Source organism: Diaphorina citri, unplaced genomic scaffold (assembly GCF_000475195.1).
Source record: "Diaphorina citri unplaced genomic scaffold, Diaci psyllid genome assembly version 1.1 scaffold3112, whole genome shotgun sequence".
Lineage (NCBI taxonomy): Eukaryota > Metazoa > Arthropoda > Insecta > Hemiptera > Psyllidae > Diaphorina > Diaphorina citri.
In genome coordinates, this window is record NW_007380523.1 from 1 (window position 1) to 20,508 (window position 20,508).

General features: G+C 40.6%; 2 protein-coding genes and 1 long non-coding RNA gene across 3 annotated transcripts; 2 read left to right on the plus strand and 1 right to left on the minus strand.

The window, feature by feature from the left end:
- The first annotated feature begins 5,459 nt into the window (after positions 1-5,459).
- Positions 5,460-6,309, plus strand: LOC113471842. Its single transcript, XR_003394386.1, has 2 exons — positions 5,460-5,812; positions 6,085-6,309. It is a non-coding gene; the product is annotated as an uncharacterized LOC113471842 (long non-coding RNA).
- A 3,541-nt stretch (positions 6,310-9,850) lies between these two features.
- LOC108253773 lies at positions 9,851-16,923 on the minus strand. The gene is made up of 3 exons (XM_026831286.1): positions 16,918-16,923; positions 12,661-12,888; positions 9,851-10,265 (listed from the first exon to the last, which is right to left on the minus strand). Exons 1-3 carry the CDS (start codon positions 16,921-16,923, stop codon positions 10,056-10,058), a joined length of 444 nt encoding a protein of 147 aa, XP_026687087.1. The 3' UTR covers positions 9,851-10,055.
- LOC113471843 (regulator of nonsense transcripts UPF2-like) lies at positions 15,182-19,288 on the plus strand. The gene is made up of 7 exons (XM_026831287.1): positions 15,182-15,380; positions 16,527-16,858; positions 16,976-17,086; positions 17,175-17,299; positions 17,545-17,986; positions 18,233-18,379; positions 19,155-19,288. The coding sequence occupies exons 3-7, from the start codon at positions 16,984-16,986 to the stop codon at positions 19,286-19,288; spliced, it is 951 nt and encodes a 316-aa protein (XP_026687088.1). The 5' UTR covers positions 15,182-15,380; positions 16,527-16,858; positions 16,976-16,983.
- Positions 19,289-20,508: the final 1,220 nt, after the last annotated feature.

The window sequence follows — 20,508 nt, forward strand, 5'->3', positions numbered from 1 at the left end:
AAAAGAAGAAAAGGATATTACTGTTTTACATCGAAGGCTTTCTTTAGTGTAAAAAGGAACGAAGGGAATTGGATAGTTAGTTCTTAAGGAATTCTATTTAGGAATGTACGGACAAAAACTACATGAACTTGATTGATTTGTTCATTCACCTAAAGCTAAGCTAACCTAATACCGGGCTAAAGTCTCTTAAGTTATCTGCCGGCTTGGATGATTATTATGAACGGAGTCCTGGTAAAGGATTAGGACAGACTCAGCACTCTATAAAACAGAGAAGAATAATCCCTTGTAATACAGAGATCCTTGGCATATTTATGTACAAAAAATACGAAGAGAGAAAAAAAGACGGGAGAGGAGAAAGTCAGCCGTTCCGAGAACGAACCTTATCTGTTTCGGATAAAATCCGTCCTGGGCGGGAATTGAACCCGCGTCCTAGCGCTTACAAGGAAGGTACGCTATTCTCCAAGGTAACCAACCGAACTAGATGTTTTCGCCTAGAGAAAATGACCCAATGCTCAACTCCGGGCATTTGAAAACAACATGTTTTTTTTCTATGTATTTATTATTCCCTTGGTTTTTGATTGATTTTTAAACTCTATTCGTTCCTTAGGTGGTTCGTGCTGATATGAAAGAGCTAGTAGACTATGACCTGGGCAATGCCCCGTATGGCTACGTTCCATTCGGTTTTTGATTGATTTTTTAACTCTATTCGATTTGTTTCTCAGGTGGTTCGTGCTGATATGAAAGAGCTAGTAGACTATGACCTGGGCAATGCCCCGTATGGCTACGTTCCATTCTGTGATAGTAGAACGGAGATGGATGGCTTCCGGTTCTGGAACCAGGGCTATTGGCGTAATCACCTGCAGGGAAGGAAGTATCATATTAGTGCCCTGTACGTGGTGGATTTGAAGAGGTTCAGAAAAATTGCCGCAGGTAAGTTCTCTGTGCGTACACTAAAAGCCCACTTTGAGGCTCAGCTGTAGAGACAAACAGCCCTAAAGGATGGCTTGAGCTTACACAAATCTAGACGAAGTTCTTTATGGCCAAGACCACTTAATTTAAGATAAACTCTTGAATTAAGCATTCTTCGTTGACTTTGGTGATTGGGGGACTTTAAACTGGGAGTAGGCCACCTTAGTCTAATTGGGGGACTTTAAACAGGGAGAAGACCAGCTTAGTCTAGCCGGGGGACTTTGAACAGGGAGTAGACCAGCTTAGCCTAGACCAGCTTAGTCTAGCCGGGTCTAGCGTTTTTATGTGGTAGCAATAAAACAACTGCTACATTAGACGCATGTGGTCTGTCCCGTAAAATGCACATCCCGTAGTATGCCTCTCCCATTTGTAACAACTATTCTTCCCTTCTGACAGGTGATAGATTGCGAGGCCAATACCAGGCACTGAGTCAGGACCCCAATTCCCTCTCTAATCTGGACCAGGATCTTCCCAACAATATGATCCATCAGGTTCCCATCAAGTCTTTACCTCAGGAGTGGCTCTGGTGTGAGACCTGGTGCGATGATCGGTCTAAATCCAGCGCTAAAACGATAGACTTGGTAAGTAAATAGTGCTAAAACGATAGACTTGGTAAGTAAATAGTGCTAAAACGATATACTTGGTAAGTAAATAGTGCTAAAACGATAGACTTGGTAAGTAAATAGTGTTAAAACGATAGACTTGGTAAGTAAATAGTGCTAAAACGATAGACTTGGTAAGTAAATAGTGCTAAAACGATAGACTTGGTGAGTAAATAGTGCTAAAACGATAGACTTGGTAAGTAAATAGTGCTAAAACGATAGACTTGGTAAGTAAATAGTGCTAAAACGATAGACTTGGTAAGTAAATAGTGTTAAAACGATAGACTTGGTAAGTAAATAGTGCTAAAATGATAGACTTGGTGAGTAAATAGCGCTAAAACGATAGACTTGGTGAGTAAATAGCGCTAAAACGATAGACTTGGTATCCAAACCCCCACCCACCCAACAACCCCCACCCCAACCTCAACAGAGAACTTCCCATGGTAAGTAAATAGTGCTAAAACGATAGACTTGGTAAGTAAATAGAATTAAATAGTGTTCTTCTCCTAATAATAGTGCTAAATCAGTCAAAGGTCTTAGATATTTGAAATATAAGGTGTAAATAAATCTGTAATACGAAAAGAGCTTTTACAAAAAGTTATAAATACGGAAAGGGAAACAAAGTATTGAACTTTTTTTTTCGACATTATAGGCCTGTTCCCACTTGTCGTTTGGAGAAAAAAAAATTGTCGCGTGTAAGTGGGAACACTCACATTTAAATTACATTGCCTACAAGGACATTTTGTGTCGTTCAGAAAAAAATCGTGTCGTGTGTAGTGGGAACACTCTAATTTAAATTACATTTGCCTACAAGGACATTCGGAAAAAATCATGTGAAACTCACGATAAGTGAGAACGGGCCTTATCTTTGATTTTTTTTTTTAACCATCTAATCCTCTTTCTCTGTCCCTCTTCCAGTGTAACAATCCTCTGACTAAAGAAGCCAAACTGAGCGCCGCCATGCGAATAGTACACCGAAATCCAAGAGAGGACAGGATAGGAGAAAGCCCGCCGAGAACGAACGTTATCTTTTGAGGAATCGGAAATCGAACCCGGGGACCTAACGTTTACAAGCCAGGCTAGGCTTCCAAGCTCACTAGGCTGGCTGAGAGTAGAATATTAAATATCCCTCTATCCAGTTGCAAAATCACGTTATTTGCCCTTGTCCCCTACGGATTGCCGAAGTTAAGCAACGTTGTATGTGGTTTATATTTGGACGGGTGACCGTCTGGGACAAAGCGTTTAAAATCGAGGGGCTGCTATTTGAAATCCCATCGAAAAAGCCTGATATGACCTCGAAGTTCAAAGGTTTTTTCTCACATGAAAAAAAAGTTATATTCCGTTTATGCTTTTATTTTCAGGGCCTACAAGTTCGAATACGAGCTAGTGCAATACAAGTGGCCCCGCTGGCTCACACAGCAAACTGAAAAGCAAAGGATAATTTGGGGATACAAAATCCTGTTCCTAGACGTCCTCTTTCCTCTGGATGTGAAGAAAATTATATTTGTGGACGCTGACCAGGTAAATTGATTTATTTTCACTCGAATGAAAAATAATATTAGTTCAACGAAAAGTATCCTTGGATATAAGAAGGGTAAAAGACTGATAGAAGCAAAGGATAATTTGCGGATAAAATCCTGTTCCTAGACGTTCTATTCCCCCTGGATGTGAAAAAAAAAAAAAAAAAAAAAAAAAAAAAATCTATTTCGAATTTTCGAACGTTAAAGGGGGACCCTACCTAGCTAGTATCGAGTTATAAATATTGTCTTTTAAGTATACCATATTTCTTTATGTCTTGATCATGCAATGTGAGTTTTTTGTCAATGTATGATAGATTTTATTTTATTTATTCTCACATCCAAAGAAAATCTGCGAAGAATGCAACTGCCAAATGCTCTGACTTTTCTCCTTTCCTTATCCTATCCTATAGGAAGGAAAGTAATGTAATTTTTTACGTGAGTGTATACGGTATACGTGTATCTTATAATATTATGTATAAATAGTCACATATGTCCGAGTTTACAGTCAAACCTCCCCCGAATATGTAGTACAAGCACATAGGCAAAGGTTTTTCTACTTTTTTTTTATTAGCTAAGAAAAAGAACAAGTAATAACCCATAACAGCGCTTTAAAAGAAAAAAAAATCAGGTTTACTTCAATGCTCATCAGATGAGCATTCTGCAAACGATCCAAAATCTAATAATATAGTGAACGGTTAAAAAAATCATTATTTAAAACCTGCAAATTTATAAAATCTTTCTACTTAAAAAACTGAATGAATTTCATAGAATGGATAGGGTTATAGGTATATCGATTTCATTGTTTATCGAATTTCATAGTTACAGTTGGCTGGTTTAAATAAGTACAGTAGGTACGCAATTAGAATCTTTTTTTGTTAGATTACTTGGGTAACTACGAAGGTCTCAGTTTAACTCCAAACACAAAAAGCCTACTCCAAGGCTTAGGCTGTAGGGGCGAATAGCCCTAAAGGATGGGTTAAGCTTATACGAACTACGGAGGTCTTATCGTCTCGGAATCAAAGAAAGAAGGAGGACAGGATAGCAGAACGCCATCCGTTCCGAGAACGAGTCATTTGTTTAGGATAAAGTTCGCCCCGTGCGGGAATCGAACCTGCGACCTGGCGCTTACAAGGTAGACTGATTATTTTAGCTAGCCAGAGGTAACTATGAAATTTAATGTATTTTCTACACTCTCTTTTGTATTTTTTACGTTTATGTATGTGGTGGTGTGCTTGCAAATAAAATTGACGGTGTCAAATATTATGATGGAAAAAAATTGATTTTTTTTTTTTTTTTCCTGGCTAAAACAACCTTCTTATCAACAGATGAGTTCCTTGTGTCCTCTAAAATAACATGAGAAACCCCCGATGGTCATCCATTCAAATATCAACCACGCTCGACGGTGCTCTCCAAAAGTGTTTTCTTATTTTATCTTTCGATTTTTCGACAGTTGACGGACTATATTTTTACGCCCGTTATGACTAGCGCTTGCTAGTATTTGTAACTTCGAGGTTTTCTGGGCGATTCGGCGACAAGCTACCCGCCTCCTCAATTTAACCTCACCCAGCCTGAGTGGAGCCGGGAACCCAGCAGCACGCGGATTCCCCAGATGGTCACCCATCCAGGTAATTGAAAATTGATTCTCATGCAGGACACTCAAAATTTGACAAACTTTCACTATCGAACATCCTTCCATGATGTTTTTCCTGGAAAGATATGGAAGATTATTTTAAAGCAGTTTAACGTCACTATAGCTAAGGTTTTAAGTGACATGGGTTTCACCCTCAATTCGGCGACAAGCTACGCGCCTTCTCCCAGCCTGAGTGGGGCCTGGAAAGCCAGCAGCACGCGATTACCCAAATGGTCAATTGGTGACCAAACCGAATAGCAACTACACGCAACGTTGCCTAACTTCAGTGATCCGTGGGGAACTGATTGGTCGAATAGTTGGGAATTTACTTACTTGTGAAAGTAATGTTCAATGTATTCATACACATGGTCGTGATACAAAAGCATGGACTGAATCCCCATTTCATGTGGTCTTTGATTGGGCCACACATTTTGGTTGTTACCAGCTTTTGAATTTCCTTGATTGACAATCGAATTCTGTTGATCTCCGAAGTCTTGCACAGGTTCTTGGTCTTCATCTATCGTCAGATCTAGACTGCCGTGTCGAGCTGTAGAGTTTAGAGATGACTTATCATTGGAAGTCATTACAGTTGTATTAGGTCTTGTAGGAGACCCTTCCTTATTTGATTGATTACTGTTGGAGGATGATTGATTGTTGTTTGAAGATAATTGATCATTGTCGGAAGATATTTGATCGTTGAAGGACATCAGGGCAGCTGTAGGGGCGGAAAAACGGAAATCGAGAAAAGAAAATTTTGTGTGCAAAACTGGGAAAAAGAAGAGACAAATCATCATCTTGGTTGGAAAAACCCTCTGGAATAATGTGGATGGCGAATAAAAATTAGAGAAACCATTGAAACAGGTGTGGAGAAAATTCTGTGTTTCATCAAAGAAATCATCAAAAACCAGGAACGGAATCTAGCAATCTAGTTTTCAACTTATCCTGTTATCAGTTATCAGTAGTGTGTTATCATTTGGGCAAACTCCGAGTAGGTACCTATTTGATGTTCCAATCCTGTACTAGAGTTGGTGCTGAACATTGGCCTTACCCCTGAAACCACCAAGCATACATACCTACCTTGTAAAAAATAGGTAAGTTCTTTTAACTTATAGTAGGTATCCACTGGTGGTGTAATGGTGTTAATCATTGAAGTATTATTGTTAGGTGCTCACTTGAACTTTAGAACCCATCTTTCTTGTTTCTCTCAGCTAGATGTGATACCTCATTGAACACATTAGTTCCCAATGATTCACAGAAGTTGTACATGGTTGGTATCTTGAGAGGTCAGAGCAATCAGGTGGTGTTGGCTTTTCCTACCCCCACCCAGAACTCATGTGTACATTGACTGAATTTTAAATTCCAGCTGTTAATAATCAAAGAATGTCAGATGCTCAAACAGCCAAACCGATTGAGACAGCCTCATTCTACGGAGAGCACCGCAGTCATCTGTTAGAAAACAATAACCCGCTGCCTGGAATTGAACCTGCACTGCCTCCCTATCTGTCCGATCCTCTCCTTGGCCCTTCCAAAGTGTGGAAAATCTTCAAGAAACAGCAAGATGCTTTGAATCTCATCTCTACCTTAGGTCTTCATGGTGAACTGTTACGGACTTGGTAAGTAAATAGTGCTAAAACGATAGACTTGGTAAGTAAATAGTGTTAAAACGATAGACTTGGTAAGTAAATAGTGCTAAAATTTCCCTGTATAGCCCTAAATAGCGGAACTTTGGTTCGGAATAACGGCCGAACCGTACCTTCTGGAAACAGGGCCAAGGATATTTTTGATCTACATAATTTATCGTAGCATGCCCATCCCCTAGCCCGTAGTATGCTTCTCCCATTTGTAACAACTATTCTTTCCTTCTGTCAGGTGATAGATTTCACTGAGTCAGGACCCCAATTCCCTCTCTAACCTCGACCAGGATCTGCCCAACAATATGATCCATCAGTGGTCTGTGTCGTAGCATGCCCATCCCGTAGTATGCCTCTCCCATTTGTAACAACTATTCTTCCCTTCTGACAGGTGATAGATTGCGAGGCCAATACCAGGCACTGAGTCTCATCCTGTTATCAGTATATCAGTAGTGTGTTATCATTTGGGCGCAAACTCCGAGTATTTGATGTTCCAATCCTGTAAGTACTAGAGTTGGTGCTGAACATTGGCCTTACCCCTGAAATCACCAAGCATACATAGGTACCTAGTAAAAAATAGGTAAGTACTTTTAACTTGTAGTATGGAATTATGGATCCACTGGTGGTGTTAATCATTGAAGTTGGGTGTTGGGTGCTCACTTAAACTTTAAAACCCATCTTTCTTGTTTCTCTCAGCTAGATGTGATACCTCATTGAACACATTAGTTCCAAATGATTCACAGAAGTTGTACATGGTTGGTATCTGAATAGGTCAGGGCAATCAGGTGGTGTTGGCTTTTCCTACCCCCACCCAGAACTCATGTTGACATTGACTGAATTTTAAATTCCAGCTCTTCATAATCAAAGAATGTCAGATGCTCAAACAGCCAAACCGATTGAGACAGCCTCATTCTACGGAGAACACCGCAGTCATCTGTTAGATGTGTTGAGCTCTATCAATAAGTTCAAACTAAGCAATGTCTCTGAAGCCAACCCTATCCAATATGATCGCTTCATATTTCTTAACTCTCTAGTCACCTACTTCCTCTCTCCTCCGGATCCAAGCATGGTTAAAGAGTTTGAAAAGCCGCTGGTCAACCCGAACTACTCATCCGAGGCAAACCTGAGGATATTAGAGAAGCTGCACGCAGGCGCTGTGTCTCCGACAAAAGAATCCCCTTACCCAGAAGTAGACAACTACATCCGCACACGAATCTTACCACACGGGAGTATTTAATTAATATTAGTGTTCTTCTTCTTATTCTCCTAATAATAGTACTAAATCAGTCAAAGGTCTTAGATATTTGAAATATAAGGTGTAAATAAATCTGTAATACGAAAAGAGCTTTTACAAAAAGTTATAAATAAGTACAAACTAAGCAATGTGCTCATCCTAGATTCCAGCACAGCGACCAAATTCAGCACTCACCTTATCTTCCAAACCCCACTGGTATTCCGAACTAACATTAACGCTGGTAACTTTGTCAAGTATGTTTGTAACGAGCTGCATAACATTAACAATGTTTGCTCCGATGAGGAGCAGCTCTCGTTTGATATCTTCAAGGAAACCACCATCAATGTTTACGCTATCAAGGATCTGTTTGTTATGAATGCCAAGCAAGCCCGTGTGCTGTTCTGTGATCTTGGTGTGTACACAAGGAACCGGTTGTTCCGTTTGTACCGCTCTACCAAGCAGGGGAAACATGCCCCCCTGGTGTTGAGCCCTATTAATAAGTTCAAACTTAGCGACGTCTCTGAAACCGACCCTGTCCAATATGATCGCTTCATATTTCTTAACTCTCTAGTCACCTACTTCCTCTCGCCACCGGATCCAAGCATGGTTAAAGAATTTGAAAAGCCGCTGTTCAATCCGAACTACTCATCCGAGGCAAACCTGAGGATATTAGAGAAGCTGCATGCAGGCGCTGTGTCTCCGACAAAAGAATCCCCTTACCCAGAAGTAGACAACTACATCCGCACACGAATCTTACCACACGGGAGTATTTACCGTAACGTTCACTTCCCATCGACCAACATAACAGTTTACGACATCAAAGGGTTTCGGTACTGCGGCAACATTGGCCGATGGCACAAGAGTCAGAATATCAAGCTCATTGCGGATGTCAACCGGGGTGTTTACTACCAGAAATGTCATGACCAGGATTGTGCCAGCTATAAGTCACCCGAGTGGCCCTTGCCTCCGGAGATTCTGTTCAAGATAAGAACGGATGAAGTGGATGACTTCCTGGGGAGCAGTGGTGACTACTTCGAACGGATGATGGCGAGTGAGTCCGTGAATGTTGCGACTGAAGGGCGAAGGCCCGAATCCGAGGTTGCTGAATTTATACTTGCTAACTCAACAGTAAATAAATCTGAAGATACTTCACCTACGTTTGCTGATTCTACAGTCACTGATTCAATGATTCCTGACTCTACTGTTACTGAATCGATAGTTGCTGAGTCAAGGGTCATTCAATCTGAAAATTCCTCCTCGGTTGTTGAATCGAAAGGTTCTGAACCTGGAGTTCAAACGTTCAGGAGATTAGTAAGAGAGATTGACAAGGAACCAAATGATGAAATTGGCGACCTTGGAAGGCAGTCTCGTCCGTGGGTTAGACCTCAATATTTCTAAGAGGTTTGAGAGAGGGAACTGTAACTGCTAAGGTCTTATCGTCCCGAAATCTAAGAGAGAAGGAAGACAGGAGAAAGCCGGCTGTTCGTTCCGAAAACGAACCTTATCCGCTCAGGATTTTATTATGTTAAGGTGGTCTCTTCCTGATCCCTTGTGTGCCGCGTCCACTTTAGTTTAGGACTACAGGATAAAATCCGCCCGGGCGGGAATCGAACCCGCGGCCTAGCGCTTACAAGAGGGCCAATGAAGAAAAGAAAAGGGTTTGTATCAAAACTTCTGGGCCGGTTGTGAAGAAAATCAAACTTTGACCCTCAATTTTTAGAGGAAAAAAAAGCACATGTGATAAGTATGAAAGTAGGTAGGTACGAGTTCCTTGTGTCCTCTAAAATAGCATGAGAAACCCCCGATGGTCATCCATTCAAATATCAACCACGCTCGACGGTGCTCTCCAAAAGTGTTCTTATTTTTCGATTTTTCGACAGTTGACTGACTATATTTTTACGCCCGTTATGACTAGCGCTTGCTAGTATTTGTAACTTCGAGGTTTTCTGGGCGATTCGGTGACAAGCTACCCGCCTCCTCAATTTAACCTCACCCAGCCTGAGTGGAGCCGCGGGAACCAGCACGCGATTCCCCAGATGGTCACCATCCAGGTACTAACCACGCGCAACGTTGCTTAACTTCAGTGATCCGTGGGGAACTGGTGCATTATCAACCAAAGTTTCCTATTGTCTTTTTGGCAACCAGCCTGAACGATTGAACCTTCTTACCGAAATCTGATTTGGATTTTTCCGACTTCAACCTTTACATTTTAATTTTAAACTTAGGTACCCTAACTACTAATTACAAATAATAATCAATCGTTCGCACCTTCTGTGACGAAAAACCACCGCCAAAAATTATTCTCTCTTTACACTCTGTATAGATCGACGATAAAAACCCTGCCAACTTTTCCTTCACACAAAACTCCTTCTTACTCCTCAAACCTTCACTGTACTCAGATCATTGGCAAACGAATAGTTAACTCCTTCTATCAGAGTATTGGCAAATGAACAGTGATCTTCCTTCTGCTTAAGACTCCATCTTCTCTCCACTCGCGGCTTTTCCTCCGTTCTTGTTGCCCTGTTTGACAGCCGGTTGGTTGGTTTGAACTACAGGGATCGACCGCTCACCGGCGCCTTCCTTCGTGGCTTTCTTTGGTGCCTGGAAAAAAGAAAAAGAAATGGTGATTACTAGCTGTTCGCTGCTATGGAATAATTTTGGGAATCGAAGCTGGTATACCTACCGAAGGAAGGCAATCCCAATCCCGTCCGTGGGTTAGACCTCAATATTTCTAAGAGGTTTGAGAGAGAACTGTAACTGCTAAGGTCTTATCGTCCCGAAATCTAAGAGCACCAACCACACACGTACATTACCTAATTATTATTATTAGAGAAAGCCGGCCGTTCGTTCCGAAAACGAACCTTATCCGCTCAGGATTTTATTATGTTAAGGCGGTCTCTTCCTGATCCCTTGTGTGCCGCGTCCATTTTAGTTTAGGACTATAGGATAAAATCCGCCCGGGCGGGAATCGAACCCGCGACAGAGATCCTTGGCATATTTATGTACAAAAAATAACTTCAACCTTTACATTTTAAACTTAGGTACCCTAACTACTAATTACAAATAATAATTCAATCGTTCCCACCTTCGGTGACGAAAAATCACCGCCAAAAATTATTCTCTCCTTACACTCTGTATAGATCGACGATAAAAACCCTGCTACCTTTTCTTTCACACAAAACTCCTTCTTACTCCTCAAACCTTCACTGTACTCAGATCATTGGCAAACGAATAGTTAACTCCTTCTATCAGAGTATTGGCAAATAAACATTCTTCCTTCTGCTTAAGACTCCATCTTCTCTCCACTCGCGGCTTTTCCTCCGTTCTTGTTGCCCTGTTTGACAGCCGGTTGGTTGGTTGAAATTGGGTCAGATTCTCTGGGTTCAGACCGAAATTTAGAAACAACAGGTTGTCGAAGCAAATCAAAAGCAGAAGATGAAGGCAGTTCAAAGTCACGAAGGCCAAAGAAACAATCAAGTAGTGAACGCCAAAGTACAAACCACAGTCCAGAGAAAACTCACTATGAATCAACTGATAGGGCAAATGAAGAAAAGAAAAGGGTTTGTATCAAAACTTCTGGGCCGGTTGTGAAGAAAATCAAACTTTGACCCTCAATTTTTAGAGGAAGAAAAAAAGCACATGTGATAAGTATGAAAGTAGGTAGGTACGGTACACGTATATTCTACTTTTTAGGATTTAGCTACGATTTTCTCATATTTACCTAATTAACTTTTTCTCTACAATAATCGACCTTTTCACCTTTTCAAGAATCGACCACAGGTCTATGATTTGGAAATCTATACAATATGTTAGATTCAAAAGAAATCATTGTAAAGATACCAGTTCTACTATAAGGCTTGTATATTATATTTTTTTAGAATTTTTTCCTTCCGATACTAAGTATTCTTATACAAATGAAAAATAAAACCATCAATGATATTATGATAACGATATTTAATCACATGCATTTCTTCTGTTAGATTTCCAAGACCAAAATATTGTTCTGCAGAGTGTCTCAAAAAATACAGATTCAGCACCCATCCTCAAATTGAAATCCCGTTTTCAAAGTTTAAGAATCCTGGATTTCAAGGTGGACAAAAATGAACCAGTTGGCAAATTTTCGACTGTCGATCACGCTTCTGGACCTCGAGAATCACTTTATCGGAACCTCAAATTCAGCTAGGTCAAATCAGCAATCATGCGAGCGCAGTTTCGGCCCATTTCTTCGCTATCACGTGAGTTCCTATGACATTTTCGTATCAGATAGTGCACGTTTTTGACAAGTCTATTGAGTCGCCTTTGAGCGCTGTTTGCGTCTTGTAGATAGCGCGGCCTGGAAAATAGGAAGGAAGGGGAATTCACTATATCACGGGAAAATTTAGCTATTTGTACCTAGTTTACTTTTTGCCAATCAATACATACTATCGGAATCTTCTTCTTCACCTTTTCCCGGTTATACGTTGTTGGCGATGGCAATTTTATTCTAATCAGTACCTACTATTTTGCCATTCGTTTCCTCTCAACCATTTCTCTCATATATCCTTGTTCATACAGTTTTCCCACTTTTTACCATTGAGAATAAAAAAAAAAAAAAAAAAAAATTTGGTTTGGATGTTTGTTCCCCTATAAGTTGCTATTCCCTGCTCCGATTTTCGACACAACTCAAGCGCTAGGCCGCGGATTCGATTCCCGCCCGGGCCGGGGTGGATTTTAACCTGAACGGATAATGTTCATTTTCGGAACGGCTGGCTTTCTCCTGTCATGTCTTCGATTTCGGGACGATAATACCTTAGCAGTTACCAATTCCCTCTGCCAAGCCTCTTAAAAAAAAAAAAAAACCTCTTCCGATTCCTTATCTTTCCTTTCTCTCATCTTTACTTTTCTTTCTCTCTCACCTCCCCTGATATCTCCTTTTCTTTCTCTCTTCTATTCCCTTTTTTATCCCCTGTTCTCTCTCCCAATAGTCCCAATACCCCTCGTTTCCTCTTTTCTCTCTGCCTTTTTCCTTTTCCCCTCTTCTCACTCCCAATCCCCCTTCTTTCTGCCCTCTCTATTCTAGCTCCTTGTCGAGTTATTTCTCCGTTTTGTACATTCCCATACTTACCTTCAATCCTTCCTTGTCCAGACCAAAGTTGGAAACCCCGCTCTCATTCTCTAGTACATGTCGCCAGGGGCGTACATATCCAGATCTCAGGGGTACACTGAGGACCCGTGGGGTAGGGAAGTGCTGGAGGAGGTCGTGGGGGTGGTAGCCCAGGCCGAAATGCTGATCGTAAATGTTCGGATGAGCCAGGTCTTCGAGCTCGTCGTATCGATTCCAAAAAATCGATAGTTGTGATAGCGAGTCGAAAGTCGAAATTTCCTGTTCGATTTGTTTTCTTTTGAAATATCTTTTTGCATTTAGCGATTTTGCTTGCCTGGATTTTTCCGATTTTCTTTTTCCTCTCCGGTTCTTGACAGGTTTTTCCAGTGTTCAGCGGAAAATAGACATTTGAAATTGTTCCGTGTGGATGCCTACTATGTTTCATGCTTTTGGATCTTGAAAAATCGCTCGAAATATTGAAGGACAAACTCGCGATTCTGTCCACACAGATGGACGGCCTTTGATCTTTTGAACGTAAGTTGGCAAATTTGTTATCAACCAAAGTTTCCTATTATCTTTTTGGCAACCAGCCTGAACGATTGAACCTTCTTACCGAAATCTGATTTGGATTTTTCCTCTAGTCTTTATGAAACCAAGATAAGGAAAATTTAGGTATTGGTTGGGTCAAACTCCGTCGATAATTAGGTAGGTACTGATAAGGAGCCAGTAGTGACAGCATGTTGAATGCACCAGTTTGCCAATGGGTCACTGGAGTTTAGGAGTTAATGTTGAGCCTAGTTTGTATCTAGATGGGTGACCATCTGCCATCTGGGCAGTCACATTATGCTGCCTTTCACAGCCCCCTTCAGGCTGGGTGATGTTAACCCATGAGAGCCAAGGTCTAGATTAAAGTCACACCAAACTTGACCAAACCCTTCTCTCTTTTTCGCCAATACCTCAGTCACTCCAAATCAGAGAGCATTGGAGATTTGTCTATTAGTTAGAAAACAAAATTTCCTACTATTTTTGATATTATTTGACATGTTTACTCAGTACCGGTCTGGAGTTAGAAGCGGTTAAATATCAGCAAGATCCAACAGAGAAAAAAAAAGTTTGGCTCTTATGGGTTAATGTGAGTAGGCAAGTAGCTTGCTGTTAAATTAAGGGTAAAATCCCCATTATTAGTAGACATCCACAATAATAATAATAACAATAATAATCAACCCTAGTCTAGTCCCAAATCAAGAGAAAATTAACAAACCATCATACTATGGAATGTACCAAAGTGTCCAGTCTAGACCATAGCTCCAACCATATTACTGACCCTCTCAGAAAATGAAAAAATCTAGGTCAGAAGCTTTTTCCGCCACACATCACGCTTAAACTGTCTGACCTAGAGGTCTGTCAGACTGCCTGACCTCAGTCTGTCAGACGGTCTGAGATTGAGTGGCCGTCATAAGGTACCAATAAATTTCGAAATCAAATTCACCATTCACCTACACACCAAAGTTGCGGTTGAATCCGCGAATTTTCTTCGTTCGAATAAGTTTGAGTACCCATATGTTTTATTCCAGTCCTACTCAAAATTATAGATCTTGTCTGTGGTAAGTGCTAGCATGGTTGTTTATTCATACCTCCCAACTCCCAATAAACATTCGAAGTTTGAGTACCCATATATGTTATTCCAGTCCCACTCAAAATTATAGATCTTGTCTGTGGTAAGTGCTAGCATGGTTGTTTATTCATACCTCCCAACTCCCAATAAACCCACTCTCCTCCTTCTCCTCTCCCTACCTAGCGATATTTTGTTCCAAGATTCAAGAGAGTAGGAGGGAGGCCCCTTCTTTCGAGGTATAAACTATAAACATGCTTCACTTTTCGAAAGAAAATCCCTTGTCTACGCCTCTGAACCTCCATGAAAATTTCGATTCGATACGAAAGTCGTATCGATTCCAAAAAATCGATAGTTGTGATATCGAGTCGAAATTTCCTGTTTCGATTCGATACGAAAGTCGTATCGATTCCAAAAAATCGATAGTTGTGATATCGAGTCGAAATTTCCTGTTCGATTTGTTTTCTTTTGATAGTTTTGATATATCTTCTATCTTTTTGCAGTTTTTGCATTTTGCCTGAATTTTTCCGATTTTCTTTTTCCTCTCCGGTTTTTGACAGGTTTTTCCAGTGTTCAGCGGAAAATAGACATTACCCACTCTCCTCCTTCTCCTCTTCCCACCTACTACCTAGCAATATTTTGTTCCAAGATTCAAGAGAGTAGGAGGGAGGCCCCTTCTTTCGAGGTATAAACTATAAACAAAAAAAAAAAACTATAAACATGCTTCACTTTTCGAAAGAAAATCCCTTGTCTATACCTCTGAACCTCCATGAAAATTTCGATTCGATACGAAAAGTTGTATCGATTCCAAAAAATCGATAGTTGGGATATCGAGTCGAAATTTCCTGTTCGATTTGTTTTCTTTTGATTTTGATATCTTCTATCTTTTTGCATTTTTCCTGAATTTTTCCGATTTTCTTTTTCCTCTCCGGTTTTTGACAGGTTTTTCCAGTGTTCAGCGGAAAATAGACATTTGAAACTGTTCCGTGTGGATGCCTACTATGTTTCATGCTTTTGGATCTTGAAAAGTCGCTCGAAATATTGAAGGACAAACTCGCAATTCTGTCCACACAGATGGACGGCTTTTGATATTTTGAACGTAAGTTGGCAAATTTGTTATCAACCAAAGTTTCCTATTGTCTTTTTGGCAACCAGCCTGAACGATTGAACCTTCTTACCGAAATCTGATTTGGATTTTTCCTCTAGTCTTTATGAAACCAAGATTAGGAAAATTTACGTATTGGTTGGGTCAAACTCTGTCGAGAAGTAGGTACTGATAAGGAGCCAGTAGTGACAGCATGTTAAATGCACCAGTTGCCAATGGGTCACTGGAGTTAATGTTGAGTCTGGTTTGTATCTAGATAGGTGACAATCTGGGCAATCACATGGTGCTGGCTTTTCCCCTATTGGTTGGGTCAAACTCCGTCAAGCATTAGGTATTGATAAGGAGCCAGTAGTGACAGCATGTTGAATGCACCAGTTGCCAATGGGTCAGTGGAGTTAATGTTAAGTCTGGCTGGCTTTTCCCAGCCCCCTTCAGGCTGGGTGATGTTAATGTGAGTAGGCAAGTATAGCTTGCTGTTAAATTAAGGGTTAAATGTCCATTATTAGGAGACATCCACAATAAAAAATAATAATAATCAACCCTAGTCTAGTCCCAAATCAAGAGAAAATTAACAAAACATACTATGGAATGTACCTACCATTGTCTCCAGCCTAGACCATAGCTCCAACCATATTACTGACCCTCTCAGAAAAAAGAAAAAAAAAAAATGATTGTTTGAATTGTGGCTAAAGGTGGCATTTATTAATAAAATAATAATTGTGTACATATAAAGTACAACTTTCAAGGTGTCCGCATCAGTTCGATTGATATTTGTAATTATGTATTTCACATTTACAAATCTTCAGAAAATAACCGGTTTTATTGTAGCGGCCACCTTTAGCCACAATTCAAACAATCCATTTTTTTTCCAATTCTAAGAAACAGTATGAGCTTCAATTCAAAAGATACATTAGTAATGGTCCCTCTTTAAGCTGCCAAGGACCATACAGAAGAGCTTAGTAGACTATGTAGTTCACGGGCCACACAGCCACACTTGGTCTGCATGTGGCCCATGTCTATTTAAATATTTATCTACACATTCAAAATAGTCAAAATTAACTTTAAAATTGGGCCCAAGTAAAGTTACAAACTTGCAATTATAGGCTGTAACTTTGATTTTCTTCTTGTTTTGAATTCCAGATTCCAAATTCTCAGTTCTAATTGTGGATCACCTATTTATTCAAAATGTATGCCACCTGATGAAACAATGGTCATGGACTAGTAATCAACATCATCAGTACAACAGTAGAATCTTTTGTTCAACTAGTACAATAGTCCAGGAGACCATGATCTTTTAACCTACAGTGTTCTATGACCTTATAACCTGCTCTCTTAGTCCAGTCAATCATGATTTTATAACATGCACTTTTAGTCCAGTCAAGAATGATCTTATAACACGCCCTACTCTTCTAACCTTCATTAATAGTCCAGTGAATCATGCTCTTATAATCAGCACAAACTTCATCACGGCCCTCACACAATGGCTGACTTCAACACAGACACTGCCGAGTGTGGCCTATACTCTTCTAACCTTCATTATTAGTCCAGTGAATCATGCTCTTATAATCAGCACAAACTTCATCACGGCCCTCACACAATGGCTGACTTCAACACAGACACTGCCGAGTCCAACTCACTTGAAGATCTCATCTTATTGGACAACTTCCAAAAAGAGGACAGTTCCCACAATGCACCACCAGGCACACCATCCAGTGAGGCATACAGTCTATACAGCTCAAGTCTTGTTGATATTGGCAAGACACGTAAGTTCCCACAATGCACCACCAGGCACACCATCCAGTGAGGCATACAGTCTATACAGCTCAAGTCTTGTTGATATTGGCAAGACACGTACACATGATGACAATGTGGAGTTGTACGATATCATTGCCCGGGATAATTTCACCGCTGAGGATGCATATACAGCAGGGATATCTGTAAGACGCGTACACATGATGACAATGTGGAGTTGTACGATATCATTGCCCGGGATAATTTCACCGCTGAGGATGCATATACAGCAGGGATATCTGCGGGATAATTTCACCACTGAGGATGCATATACAGCAGGGATATCTGATACAGTCCTTGCAAATCTTCCAAGTGAAGTTGCCCAAGGGTTGAAGACTGACGCGCCAGGGATAATTTCACCGCTGAGGATGCATATACAGCAGGGATATCTGATACAGTCCTTGCAAATCTTCCAAGTGAAGTTGCCCAAGGGTTGAAGACTGACGCGCCACAAAAGACACTCCCCACCCTTCCAGATGCCACAAGCACACAGAGTCTCTCAGGCGTGCTGAATATTAGTGAAACACCGGACGCTACACATGAAGAATACACCACCCTGGTCACCTACTGTGATGAAACCCGGGCACGACTCAAAGCGAAGTCTGAACTGCGCAAGTCTAACCTCATGCCAGCACGGGACGAATCAAAACTGTCCAAACTCGACTCCAGTCTGAAGAAAAACTCCGCGTTCGTCAAGAAACTGAAGACATCAGTGAAACCCCAGACGCTACACATGAAGAATACACCACCCTGGTCACCTACTGTGATGAAACCCGGGCACGACTCAAAGCGAAGTCGGAACTGCGCAAGTCCAACCTCATGCCAGCACGGGACGAATCAAAACTGTCCAAACTCGACTCCAGTCTGAAGAAAAACTCCGCGTTCGTCAAGAAACTGAAGAGGATAAAGAGAAGAAAGAGGGGAAGGAGAAGGAGGAGGTGAAGGAGAAAGATGATGGGAAAGAGAAGGAGCAATCCCCTGTGACGTCAGAACCTGGAGGAGGAGGTTTGGGAGGGGGAATCAATGTGAATAATGTTGTTAAAGGAGGAGGTAAGATAAAGAGAAGAAAGAGGGGAAGGAGAAGGAGGAGGTGAAGGAGAAAGATGATGGGAAAGAAAAGGAGCAATCCCCTGTGACGTCAGAACCTGGAGGAGGAGGTTTGGGAGGGGGAATCAATGTGAATAATGTTGTTAAAGGAGGAGGTAAGACATTTTTTTGCTTTTCAGGATTGGCTGATTTGGCCAGACGTCCACACTTGCTGCGAGTGGCCACTTACGTGTGTATTTTCAATGATTATCCTGAAAGAGAGCCTCTGAGTGAAATTTGCTAATTTTTGATGAAAAAATTCCAAGAATTAAAGTTTGTCTCTCATGTTAAAGGAGATATGTTTTAATACACATGGGTTTCTGTGGGTAAGCACACTTGCTGCGAGTGGCCACTTGCGTGTGTATTTTCAATGATTATCTGAAAGAGGGCCTCTGAGTGAAATTTGCCAATTTTTGATGAAAAAATTCCAAGAATTAAAGTTTGTCTCTCATGTTAAAGGAGATATGTTTTAATACACATGGGTTTTCTGTGGGTAAGCACCATAGAATATACTTTGGGAGTCAGGGTGTTGAAGTTGAAAATTCGTATCTCCTTGTTTGAATCTAAAAAAAGATAATAAAATACACGGCTATATTTTGTGGGAGCATTTTTTCTTCGTGCCAATTTTAATTTTGTTGTTTGTTCACCCCTCGTCTCTAGGTATTGACACATTTCTTGCCAACCTCTACAAGTGCGAGAATCGGGAAATGATAGACAATGCTGCCGTCGAGTTCATCATGTACTACAACACACGGACCAACAGGAAAAAGCTGACGTCCACCCTCCTGTTCGTTCCAAGAACACATAATAAAATGCACGGCTATATTTTGTGGGAGCATTTTTTCTTCGTGCCAATTTTAATTTTGTTGTTTGTTTACCCCTCGTCTCTAGGTATCGACACATTCCTTGCCAACCTCTACAAGTGCGAGAACCGGGAAATGATGGACAATGCTGCCGTCGAGTTCATCATGTACTACAACACACGGACCAACAGGAAAAAGCTGACGTCCACCCTCCTGTATTAACAAACCATACTATGGAATGTACCTACCATAGTCTCCAGCCTAGATCATAGCTCCAACCATATTACTGACCCTCTCAGAAAATGAAAAAAAATTGAGCCTTTGGATCAGTTTATAAATGAAGGATCCAAGTACCTATCATGAATCAATCAATTGATTAAAAATCAATTAATTATTCACTCATCAACTGATTATGGTTAATCAATCATAAAAAAGTGGCAAATGGCAAAGTGGTCATAGCTCCAACCATATTACTGACCCTCCCAGAAAATGAAAAAAATGAGCCTTTGGATCAGTTTATAAATGAAGGATCTACCTATCATGAATCAATCAATCGATTAAAAATCAATTAATCAATTGATTAAAAATCAATTAATTATTCACTCATCAACTGATTATGGTTAATCAATCATAAAAAAGTGGCAAATGGCAAACATGGTACCTATGGTTTAATTGTTAAAAAAACATCATTCAAATGCCTACCCACATGTACGATTATTATGTAAATAACCCTAGAAACTCCTATTCATAAAATTCACATTTGAAAAATTGAAATGCCTATCTCAAGCAACCTTGACTCAGTCAAAATTGATTTGACGAGATTTGGCGCGCGCCACCGTGCGCGTGTCCTTGGGAATGGCGCGACTAGGCTCCAGGTTGCGGGCGGCAATCTGGGGAACATCGGACCAAATGGGTTAAAATTCATCCTTTTTTTAAGGTCACTCTACAATTTGCTAACGTTTTTAGTGACGGGGGTTGTACCCTCCATTCGGTGAGCTACATCTTCACATTAACCTTATTCAGCCTTCATTAGGCCGGGATTCTTGGGTTTTTTACTTTCCTTATCCTATAGGAAGGAAAGTAATGTAATCGGGTCAAATTTTCGATGGTCAGATTTTAGTGCCAAAACACGTTTTGTCTGTCTGATGAGAAAAGTCGTGTGATGTTCACACCAGATTTTTATTTTATATTGACGGAGAATTACAAGACGACTGACGAATTTCATGAGAAAAGTCGTGTGATGTTCACACCAGATTTTTATTTTATATTGATGGAGAATTACAAGACGACTGACGAATTTCACCAACATTTTTTCAGCCCGTAAAAGGTCTGTCAGTAATTTGATTTGTATTGGCTTAACAGAGCTGTTAAGCTAATCGGCTATTAGGGGCTACAGAGAACATCAGTTAAACCTATCCAAAATCTTGTGTTCACAAAGTTAC